The sequence below is a fragment of the Panthera pardus genome, unplaced genomic scaffold, assembly GCF_024362965.1.
Source record: "Panthera pardus isolate Hobbes unplaced genomic scaffold, ASM2436296v1 HiC_scaffold_11, whole genome shotgun sequence".
Taxonomy (NCBI): Eukaryota; Metazoa; Chordata; class Mammalia; order Carnivora; family Felidae; genus Panthera; species Panthera pardus.
In genome coordinates, this window is record NW_026526666.1 from 94332436 (window position 1) to 94344440 (window position 12005).

At 56.0% G+C, this 12005-nt stretch overlaps 1 protein-coding gene across 2 annotated transcripts in view; it reads right to left on the bottom strand.

The window, feature by feature from the left end:
- Positions 1 to 8068: 8068 nt before the first annotated feature.
- The window catches only part of PADI3 (peptidyl arginine deiminase 3), a 31955-nt gene continuing 28018 nt past the window's right edge, over positions 8069 to 12005 (bottom strand). For both annotated transcript variants that reach the window (XM_019461533.2, XM_053898910.1), the window contains 2 exons: positions 11217 to 11342; positions 8069 to 9499 (listed from right to left, as the gene is read on the bottom strand). In XM_019461533.2, coding sequence (XP_019317078.2) covers positions 9266 to 9499; positions 11217 to 11342 — 360 coding nt within the window. In that variant the 3' untranslated portion in view covers positions 8069 to 9265. The remainder of the gene's footprint in view (positions 9500 to 11216; positions 11343 to 12005) is intronic.

The following is a 12005-nucleotide window of genomic DNA, read 5'->3' on the forward strand; positions in this document are numbered from 1 at the left end:
TCGATCACACTTTACAGATGAGAAACGGAGGCTCAGACGTAGGAGATCTCTCGTCACATTTGCCGCCACAGAGGGTTGAAGGCAGCGACCTCTCCACGTCCTTTTATAAGGGCCCACGTGTGGCAGGGATCACCTGGCACGTTGCCTTCCTTCCGATAATGAGAACAAGATGGCTGATTCTGCTTCCTGTTTTTGCACGGTCTGCCGGGAAGCTCAGATCCCAAATCTGAGCTTAACCACACTTTCGTATCTTTGTTTGTCCTTTCTTCCTGTGGCCTCTATTTCTTAAAATTTTCCTGCTTTGGTGTCTTTCCCTTCCTCTATTTTTTAATCACCAATTTGCTGACTGTTTCCTTATGATAAATGGTCTCAAATCCCTTGAAAAATCATTCCCGTCAAGGGAATTAAAAAAAAAAGAAAGAAAGAAAAGAAAATATGTAACTATAAGGGCTGAGTGGCCCCGTACCTTCCTGGGTAGTGTTACTCACATAAAAACTCATCTCTGAGTCATGCCCTGCCCAGCCCTGCTCAGGCCCCTGCTTGCCGGAGCCCTGGGAATTACCCGGGGCGGCTGTCATTTCTGTGATTGAGATGTTTCCGATTAAGATAATTACCGCTGAGATGCAGCTTCGCAGGATGCCGAGGCATTTAAAGACCCAAGGAGAGTTCAAAGAAGCAAGTGCGGAATGAACTTTAATGCTGGCCTTGAACTCTTCAAAGACCGCATTGCTTCAGGAGTCGGCTTAACGGCCGCTTCTTTTCATCTGCTGGGTGAGGACACCCACACGTCTGCGGGGCGCTCACACCAGCACCCCGCACCCTGTGTTTTCGAGCGCGCGGTCCTTTCTAGGAACTCCGAGGGGGACCCCTGGCCCCCCTCCCCCGCCCCGGCATCCCACCAAAAGCCGTCTCAAATCCTCGCCACCGACGTAACGAGAAAACGCTCGGAACCAGGAGGCCCCAGTCTTGGTGGCCAGATGGAGGAACGGGGAGCCAGCCCCTCGGCACCCTGGCCTTGTGACAACTTGCCCACTACTTACTGACTTCAGCTTCAAGTCAGAGGGGAGTGGCCGCGGGCACATCGTCGTGGGCACAGGGGACCCTCCACAGCCCGCCCCCCGGTGGGCGGAGGGTGTTTGCATCCACTCTGCTCATCAAAGCGTTGGCTGTAGCCAGACTTCTTAAGCATAAAAAGAAAAAAAAGCTTATTATCAGGAGAAAGCGGGTAAGGGACTCCTTGGGTGGCAGTGCAGACAAATCGGGGCTTCTGAGCCAAACCACACCTGTCTTTCCGATGACCTCAAGTTACGGCTCCCGTTCAACCGAGCACCGGGCGCCATGCCAAGCACCTTAGACCATCTCTGACTCTGCTCACAGCACCAGCCCGAGATGGGGACTATTACCATCCCCGCCTTACCAATGAGGAAAGTCAGGCGCAGAGAGGTTAAGCGACCTGCCCAAGGTCACAGAGCTGGCGACGGCCAAGCCAGGAAGCGCACCCTGGCGGCCTGGCTCCCGATGGGCTCCTCGCCGGGCTACGGCCATTGCCGCGTATTGCCTGGGCACATAGCACGTGCTCAGGAAACATCTAACAGGCAAGACGGAAGTGTCTCTCTCTCTCCGTCAGCGGAGCTCTCGCCCAGGAGCAACGGGCAGGTACAGGCGGGCGGATGAGCCTCAGTCCGCTCCCGTGTTGGCACACCAGTCGCTCGATCGCCACAAACAGGGAGGCAGGAAACACGGAGGCACTGCACGCCTCCATCGGTCACCGGGTCCTCAACGCGGGACTTTGGTCTGCTTGCACTGAAGGCACCCTTGACCCCTTCATCTCTGTCCAGGAAGCTATCAGGAGGGCCCGGTGTCCCAAGGCGGGGGGAGGGAGGGAGGTGTAGGAAGGAACAGGTTGAAAGCTCACCGCTGGGACCTGGCATGTCCCTTCCGTGAGGGATCTTTCTCCCGGACCACTCTCTTTCTCCTCTGGGCTCGGGAAGGCTGGTGAGCAGCCTCTTCCCTCATCTGTAATGTGGATGTGACTCGGCAGGCCGCCTGCCCTGGCGAGGACCACGTTCCCAGAGTCCCTTGCACCCACACATGGGGCACACAACGCCCACCTCAGACTGTGGGCACGAGCAGGAAATAAACACGCGCTGCGTCTGAGCCGTGACCCGTGTTACCGTCTATTCGCTGGAACCGCGAGCCTCCCCGAAACGAACGCTTCCCCACCTCCCCCAAAGCACCCACTTCCCTTTCTCCTCCACCGCATCACCACTTCCCCAGTCAAGGAGGCTAGAGACCTTCTAGATACTTCAGCTAGAGAGACTCGTGAATCTGCACACCGGGGAACATCCTGACAATAACCCCGTTGTTCGTTACAGCAAAAAAATTTTTTTAAAAAATGGAAAGAACCCAAGACCCCTTGACAGAAAGACATAACCAAATCCCATTCATGAAACGGAATACTACGTAGCCGTGCAAAGGAACGGTTGGCGATAGGCAGCGGGAAGGAATCTCACCAACACGGTGTTGCATGAAAAGAGCAAGACACGGAATAACGGGAACGAATGTGGTTGGAAACGTCTGAACTCTAAAAACGGGCAGCACTGAACAGCAGGTGGTCCCGAGATGCCGCCGCGAGTGGTGAAAGCATAACGAGGGGCGGAGTGATGACAAACACAACGTTCAGGGTAGCCACAGGCCCCGGGTGTGGGAGGCGGGCGGGAAGGGTCACCCGCAGGACCGCGGAGGGGTTTGGAATGTTCTCTTTTGCAAAGAAAACAGGGCCACGTAGACCCGGGTCCTGTCATAAGAATCCCTTAAATCCTCCAGGAACGTTATAAAGACTTTTTTGTAGCTGCGATCGACTGCATAGTAAATCGGTGAGTTAACAAGCCTGGAAAGCTGGCAGTTGCCCCTGACCCGCCTTGTTGCCTCGGTTCTCACACAAACGGGGAGTTGAACGCGGTCCTGCTCTCCGGCTGACGGTGGCGGCCCTTCGACCCGTCTTTGCGGCCGCCTCAGTTCTTACCGCCAAGCCGGTTCCCCGTCGAGAACGTTCTCTTAAAAAATCTAGACCAAGGGGCGCCTGGGTGGCTCAGTCGGCTAGGCGTCTGACTTCAGCTCAGGTCATGATCTCTCGGTCCGTGAGTTCGAGCCCCGCGTCGGGCTCTGTGCTGACAGCTCAGAGCCTGGAGCCTGTTTCGGATTCTGTGTCTCCCTCTCTCTCTGACCCTCCCCTGTTCATCCTCTGTCTCTGTCTCAAAAATAAATAAACGCTAAAAAAAAAAAAAAAATCTAGACCAAACCACATCGCACCCTGTTCAGAGGGCTCCCCCTGCTTCAGAGCCACAGCGAAGCTCGTCCCTGTGAGAGCGATGGGGACCCGCCTTCTCTCCCAGGACACTCCCTTGCGCCAGCTGCCTCCATTCCGACACCGGGAGGCCTTTGGCCAGGTTCTAGAACACACAGAGTCAGCCCCCCATTCGGGGCTCTGGCCCCTGCTGCGCTCTCCACTGTGGCCCCTTCCCACTCTTTCTATCCAGTCTGAGATACCACCTCCTGGAAGGCCTCCCTGACCACTTGTCTGAGGTAGGTCCCCTGGGGCTCCCAGCTGTATGCCCCTGTTTGTTTCCTTCATGCCCCGAGCGTTATTTGGGGCTGGGTTACCGCATTGTCTGCTTGGGACATCAGACTATGAGCTCCGTGGAGGAGGAACCTCCATTGTGGTCTCAGTGGTGGGGAACGCCATTTTCCCCCGTCCACTCTCCAGAAACTTCAACTTGTACTTTGACTTCCCAGCGTGGCCACAGTCTTTGGCCCAAAGCACAGCTCATTTTCACTAAAAAAAAAAAAAGAAAAAGTGTTTGAATATACACACACCATGTGTAATTCTAATACATAAATCACGCAGGTAGTCGAATCATACCCACCTCGCAGCGTATTTTTTTTTAATGGGCACATTTTTTTTAAGGGTTTGTTGGTTTGTTGGTTTATTTCTACAGAGAGACAGAGGGAGAGAGAAATCCCAAGCAGCCTCCATGCTGACAGAAGACGCAGAGCCTGATGTGGGGCTTGAACCCACACACCGTAAGATCATGACCTGAGCTGAGACCGAGAGTTGGCCGCTCGGCTGACTGAGCCCCCCAGGTGCCCCCGCTTGGTGTCTTTTTTATCCCTTATGTATCTGCTTGCCTCCTTCCTCCTCCCTGCCACCATGGTAGTCAGTCTGTGCTTTCTTCATGGTTGTATAATCATAAAGCAATGCACACACACACACGCACAGCAGGGGCACTTTTGAGGGCACCGTGCCCCTGCTGACCACAGCGTGTGCACGCCATTTTGGGCTTTGGGTTTCTCACTCGCTGCCTTGTGGAAACCCCTCCACATCAGTTGGGATCATTCCCATTCATTCTTATTAAATGACACTATAACAGTCCCAGGTATGGACGACCCCAGAATTCAAAGACACCTTCTTGGCGCCTGGGTGGCTCAGTCGGTTGAGCACCTGACTCTGGATTGGGGCTCAGGTCATGATCCCAGGGTCATGGAATCGAGCCCCGCATCGGGCTCCATGCTGAGTGCGGAGTCTGCTTAAGATTCTCTCTCTCTCTCCCTCTGCCCTTCTCCCCCACTCACTCTGTCTCTCTCTCTCTTTCTCAAAATTAAAAAAAATAATAATAATAACATCCAAAGACCCCTCTTGATAAACGTCCACACTATGTCCAGATGTTTTGTCATGACGAACAGGAAATCGTTGCAATTTTTAACCCAGAACCATCAGAACCATCTGGGAAGTTTACAACATCCCGATAGCCAGGCCCAGGGATCTGGCTCAGGGGGCCTGGCCTGACGGGTGAGGGTGGCCAGAAATCTGTATTTTTAATGACTCTTCCGGGAAATCCTGTGTGCACGCTGAGAGCCACAGGCCCTGCAAGAAAATTTGAAAGTAGCAGGAGCTGTCTGGTTGTTGGAGGTGCCACCACAGCCTGGGTGATGTGGGGTCCCACAGCCCCCCGAACTTGCCGATTCTAGGTGGCGGAGACGGCCACCAGGCAGGGGCAGGGGCGGGCAGGCTTAGGAAGGCGGTATGGCCTGGGTCACTGATGCTCTGCTCTGGCTGCCCGTCAGAATCACCAGGCAGCTTCGTGCAACATCCCAAGGTCCAGACCGACCTTCCAAGGGCGGAGACTTTGCCCGGCTAGTTTCCAGCCTCCCCGGGTGACTCTTAACGTGAGGATGGGGTGAGGATCTGTACCGTGGCCACGTAAGAACCCAGGCTACGGAGGTCCCCCGTCTGGACTCAAACCTGTCCTCTCCACCTAAGGGCTCTGTGACCCGGGCAAGTTCCTGCATGTCTCTGTGCCTCAGTTTCCTTGCCTATAAGGTGAGGGTGATAATATAACCACCTGCCAGCCTGCTGTGCAAACGAGATGGTTATGTGGCAGGTGCACGGCACCTGCTGGCACACGGCTCACACTCGCCGTCCTTAGGCCGTGGGAGACGTGCCACGACGCCGATGGTTTAGGAAACGGTGGCTTCTGAATGCACCCAGTCGACCAGAATTCCTTCCGGGCCATCCCGGAGCCCCAGCTGCCCCAGCCTGACGCTCTGTCCTCCGGGGCTGCCGGCCGAGGCATAGGAGACCACAGAGTTGGGCAACCTCCTGCCAAGGCCCTGCAGTTACCGATTCCTAATTCTGAAGAAAGCACGAGTCAGGCGGGTCCAGTGCCACGGAGCGTCGCCGGTTCCCACAGGAAAGACAGGCCCTCGCTTCCCGTCTGGGCCAGAGCCTGGTCAATCCCACGCAGCTGGGACCAGCGGGCTATCACGTTAAGAGTTGCTGGGCCAGCCCTCCCGTCCCTTCCTCCCAAATCTGACCTCGGGGCCTCAAAGGGTCTCCGTCCCCAAGACGAAGGCAGGAGTTAGGAGCTCTATACCCAGCAGTGGCCTGAGGAGGGTCTGTTGTACCACAGCAGGCATTATTTATTGAGCACTTACTATGTGCCAGGAGGTGTGCTGCCGAGCGTCTTACTGAAACCACGTGTGAACTCTCTGAGGCGGGCACAATCATGACCCCCATTTTACAGAGAAGAAAACAGACTCCGAGAGGTTCAGAGCCGAGAAGTGCCAAGTTCAGCGTCGGATCGTCCGACTCCGAGGCACTTGGCCTTTCCGCTGCCCCACGCTGCTTCGCCCGAGGGCTGGGGTGCGTGGGCAGAGCGTCTGGACACACTCTTCCCCCATCCTGTCTACCCCCAGGTCTAGACCCTGGGGTGGGGGGAGGGGCAGTGTGCTTTGAGATGGGCGCCGTAGGGCTCTGGGAAAACGGGCCTCGTCCCCACTCACCCCACTCCATACCCTTACCCCGTCCTGGTCTTCTTTTGGTCCTGCTACGCCACGGACGCTCCCCTCCCTTCCCTACCTCCGGGCTTCGTCCTGTCCCCACGCCCAGAAGCTTGTTCCCTCGCTGGCATTCTTCAGCCTCAGCCCAAATAGCTCCTCTGCTGGGAGGAGTCTGTCACCTTGCAAAAGCAGCCCCCACCTCGCTTCTCTGCTCCTCATGCTCCGCTGCATGGCACTCGCCATCATTTCTAGTGATCTCTGTCTCCTTACTTGCTGCCTCCCTAGATGTGAACTCCCGAGGTTGGAGATTTTGCCTGGCAAACAGTAGATCCTCCCTGAATAGATTTTGAGTGAAGGGATGAGGGATACAGAAGGGTGCTGGGAAGACTTTTGCTGGGGTATAAATAACTGACCCAACCTAGCAGCCTTCAGCCTGCCTGAGAGCACCCAACCTGACCTTCCCAGGGTCAAGGCTAACCTCTGTGTCGGAGAAAACATAGCGTGTTCTGGGGGAAATGGCCCGGGGGCCCCATCCTCCTGGGGGTTTCCAGGCCCTGGAAGGGAACACGCAGTGCAGCACAGGCAGCTGTCTGGGGCGGGAGGCGGGGGCTGGTCCTCAGGCTGGATGAAGCAACCCCTGGTGCTCTTAGGAACCACCAGCCTGAACTCAGGGAATCCCGGGTCTCAGCCTAGTGCCCCCAATGGTCCAGGACTGAGCAACAGCCCTGAAGGGAGGGTCCACAGGTAACATCTTTCTCCTGCTGACCCCGTGACTCTCATGGAGCAGCCGAGCTGGATTTCAGAGGGGACATGTGTGGCCCAGCTCACGGAGTCCAGAAAGCCCAGTTGGGGAGGGGGGTGGTGGCTAGCTGGCCGTGGTAGGCATTAGAATCATGCCTCCACCCCCCAAAGATGTCCACATCCAGGACTTTGTCTTGTGTCCAACCTGAGGGCATCTGGCAATGGGCGGGGGGGGGGGGCGTGATGAGAAAAGCCTGCTTGCAAACTCACCCCAGTTCTCCCAATTCTAAGCACTTGCCTTCTAGAAAAGCCACATTCCCCACCTTTCACAAAACAGGATTTTCTCAGCAGAATCTGTGCCAGCTTCCCTTGGAGGTGGGCTTATTCTGATAAAAATCTGGCCACACAGGGGCATTGGGAGTCTGTTCAAGAGATTCTAAGTAAATCGTGGTGAGGAGGGGGCTTGGAGGGGGAGGCTGAGCAGTTTCTCTAACCACCCAGAAGCAACCCAGCCCTGGGGCCAGCGTGGGTGTGTTTCTGTTCTGCACCTTGTTGGGGGGGGGGGCGGTTGGAAGGGTGCTGAGCAGAGGGAGTGATTTCCTGGGGCTCCAGAACAAGTCCACCTGGCCTTTTGTGGGGCAGGAAGGACGCTCTGGTAAGGGCACACACCTCGGCTTCCCCCATTGCCACACTCACAACGCAACCTTCCGGCCACAGCCCAGACCCTTGCCCTGCCGCACTCGCTTGGCCCCGGCAGCCTAGCACTTGACCCCTGGGCTTGCATGTATGTGGCTGGATCACTGCCCGTGGCAGCCCTAACTCATCCTGTGGACAAGACGGAGCAAACTCACCGACTTACCAAACTTTGGGCCTGGCAGCGCCAAATTCTGCAGGGGCCAGGCAAGCAAACGCTTCAGCTGCAAGCAACTTCTCTGTTCTTACCGACAGGTTCTAATCCCAAAGAAGGACCCAAATTGGACTCAAACCATTCGTGTTGCTGCAGATTTATTAGCCACTGGTAGAAACCCAGCTGGGCCCATATGGGACACATGCGTAACTGGCACACATCTGGAGAAAACCTCCCACCCCTCGCCCCTCCCCTCGCACTCAGAGCCGTTCATTCCCAGAGTGTCCCGCTGTGAGCTATGTTAGTGGATCTGCCCCTTTGGGCTCCCTCTCCTGAGGCACAGCAGGACATGGAAACGTTGGCCAGAGGGCAACAGAAAGCCTAGGACCTATTCTACCAGGGGTCTCCCCTCCTGCAGAACAAGGTGCAGGGCCAAGGAAGCAGCCTATGCACCGTGGAGGACATGTCTCACCCTTGCACATGCAGGCTTCCCCATCTCCAGGAATTCCCAACATACTTTCTCTTTTAAAATGTATTTCTAAGTAATCTTTACACCCTATGTGGGGCTCAAACCCACAACCCCGGCATACTCCACCGACTGAGCCAGCCAAGTGCCCCCAACTCATACTATCACCTCCAAGAAATTCCAGGAGGTTTTTGCACAAAGCCAGATTTCTGGATTCAGATGATGGGGCAATGATAAGGCTAAGGGCCAACATTCATTCCTTCAAGACACATCTGGAAAGGACCAACTATGTGAAAGCTCATGCCGGGCACTGCGTGGGGTGTAGAGTTCAACATCTGGTCAGAAGCTTGGCAGGTAGACGGATGATCCCACCTTGATCCAAATGGGCCCCACCTCCTTCCCTCTGGGGGAAGCTATGGGTAGACTCTCTCCTGCGTGGAGGGATCTAACGTTAGGGCTGCTCCCCTGCAGGGTGAGAGGCAATCACACCAAAGCAGAAGTGTGGGTCCTTCCTCCATTAGGACACGCAGGCCAAGATGGCAGATGAGATGCATGGATGTTTCTAGACCCCAAAGTGCATGAGATCTCAAACAGAGGATTTGGGGGTGAGAAGGGGTAAGTTTGGAGGAGTCCCCATGGGTCTTGTTGATCCACATGAGAGGCTTTCAAGAAATGAGGACTTTCTTCTTGAGAGGCCAACAAGAATCAAGCCTGAAAACCAAATGGGTTGCAACACTTCTAGGGAAAAGGCTTCCGAGAGAGACAGTCACCCTCGGCGTGCTATCTGGAACCTTGGGGTCTCTTGACGCTTATTGTTCAGGGCCCCCCGATGTCCCACCCCAGGGGGAGACGACAATGGGGGGGGGATGGGCTCAGGGCACCATGTTCCACCACTTGAAGGAGAAGGGCTGCCGGCGCACGTTGGTGCCGCAGTGCACCTCCCCGTGCAGCATGTGGTACGGGGTGAAGTCGTCGATGAAGGTGCAGTGGAGGCCCAACGGCTCCAGCAGGGACTGCACCTTCTCCTCCAGGCAGCAGCGGCCGTTGATGATGGGCCCGAAGGGCTTGGGGATGCCCAGGTGCTTCCCCAGCACCAACATGTTCACCTGCGAAGAATAGGGGTCCCGGGTCAGGGGCGACACTTCCTCCTCGGCTCCATGTCAACACCTGCACCATACCTGGCCGGACCTGCGTCTGTCTTCCAGGCGACCCTGAAAACAGCTCCTCACTCTTGCACGCAGGGGAGAAGCACCGCGGTGGGGGAGAACTCTGGCCAGCTGTGCATTGCCAAGGGAGCAACCGCTGAACTCCCAGGGACATCTTATTTCAATCCCAGCGACCGCCCTCCTCACTGGTGGATCGTGGCCGCGGCCATGTTTGTGCCGCAGAAGCCCAGCTTCCTACGTTGGAGCTGATTGGACCAGGGCAGACATCTGACCCACGCTGGACCAATCAGATTCTCTCTCTCTCTCGTGTTTGAAGATGACCCGAGTGGGCCGGCTGGGTAGATCTCTGCCTACCTCTGTATCTCTGTGTATGTTTATATTCCTCCCCAGGAACAGAGAAGCAAAGGAAGCCAAGCTGGGGCAAGGGAAGGGGGAGGGAGCGGATGATGGAGACGCAGAGATGAGAGATGGTCCCAGGCCCTCCTGAAGGCGCCACTGCAGCCATCTCTGCCCTCAGCTTTCATGGCATCCTTGCATTAGACCTCCTGCTCTGGCCGAAGCCGGCTCCCGTGGCCCCGTGTCTTGCAAGCACCAGAGGCACTTGCATAATTGCAAGCCTGCCTTAAACATGAAAGGAGGGAAAACTGAGTTTTGCAAATTGGGAAATCGAGGAGGGCGAAAGGTCAGCCAGAAAGGGGAAGGGAGATGGGGGAGATGAAGCAAGGGTGGTGTGGACAGGACCCCAGCGAGGCCCTGATGATGGGTGAGCTGAGTTCCTCTGTGGGGGGGGGGGGGGTGGAGGTGGGTGGAGGCTGGAGGAGGGGAGTGACAGGAGGGGAGGGGAGCTGGGTCATCTACAGCCACGCTACTCAAAGTGTGGTCCCCGGAGAGCAGCCTGAGGGCCACCTGGGTGCTGGTTAGAGGAGCAGCAGTGTCTCAGGCCCTGCCTCGGACCTGCTCAATCAGGACACATGGGGTGGGGCCCCAGCAGTCTACCTAGTCCAGAGGCAAAGCCCTCAGGACTCAACGGAAGACCACTGCTTCCACGAAGCCTTCTTGGATTGCCAGTCCTACCTCTCAGGCTGGAAGTGCTTTGTCCCACCTCTCAACTGCCACTTGGTTTTATTATACAAAAGACATCATTGGGGTATGCCCTAAGAGAGGTGGAGAGAGTTTCTCTCTCACTAGATCAGACTCCCTCCTTGAAAGCAGCAAGCAGCCTTAATCGTTTCTGTGTCTCAAACAGTGTACTCTAAATATATGGTGGATGGGGGTACAGCTGCGGGCTCAGACAGAGAATACAAGGGACATCTGAGCTTTCAGCTGACCTGCACTGCGGGGCACACACGACCTCATGCGATCATTGGTTCACTCCACAAATATCATGTAGGTCCCTGGGGGAAGTGAAGGGCCCTTCCCTGATGGCCCCTGAACAAAGGGCTTCGCCAATGAACATTCCATAGCGGCCAGGACATTCCATAGTCAGCCAGCTAGAGCCCTCCTGGGGACCATCATGGGACCCCTGATTCTCTCTGCCACCCCCATCAGTCACCGTAATCCCAAATACGGCAGCAACCAAATGTCTTGCCCCTCTGGGGAGCAGAAGCATGGAGCCTAATCTGATGAAACAGATTTAAGTCATGAACAGGGGCCTCACCAAGTCAGGGAAGAAGGCCACTGCCTTTCTCCTCTCAATCTTGAAAAGCTGAGGGATGTCGATGATGTCCTGCTCGGTCAGGCCCAGCTCCTGCTTCAGTACCTCCCGGTTCCAGTCGATGCAGCTCTAAGTGGGGTGGGTAGAGTTGGAGAGACCTTGCCAGCGTGCGTCAGGGGGAACCCAAGAGGTCATGTCTGGTTAAGGAGACAGGCTTCCCAGTTGCCTGTAGAGCAGCTCTCCACACAAAACGTACCTGTCCTTGGGTCCCACCCCTCACAGGCCCAGCCGACTCGCTGGGCCAGCTCCAGAGTTTTCCAGAGCGTTCCATCTTTGGCCCTCTTCCCTTCGCTAGATCTTTCACGCTTTAGGGGCTCTCCTTCAACCTCATGCTTGAAAATACCATCTAGACACAGACAACTCCCAAATGTCTGTGTCCCAGCCACTCTCTAGAGCTCTCTAGAGTTCTCTTTCCGGAACTCAGATTTACACATACAACCACCACTTGGCATCTTCGCCTGGATGTCTAATTGGCACATCAGATAGAACGCGTCCAAAGACAAACTCTTCATTTCTACTCCCCCCTCCAGGCGCCGCCACCCCCCCCCCCCGGGGTCCTTCAGCTCTGTCATTGCAGCCAGCTGCTTGTGCCAGAAGCCTTGCTGTCGTGCCAGTGACTCCTTTCCCCTCCGTTCACACCCATCTTCAACAGGTGCCGTGGGCTCCACCTCTAGAATCTATCCCCAGTGTGACCTCTTCACATCCCCTCCACCGCATCCACCTGGTGACAGC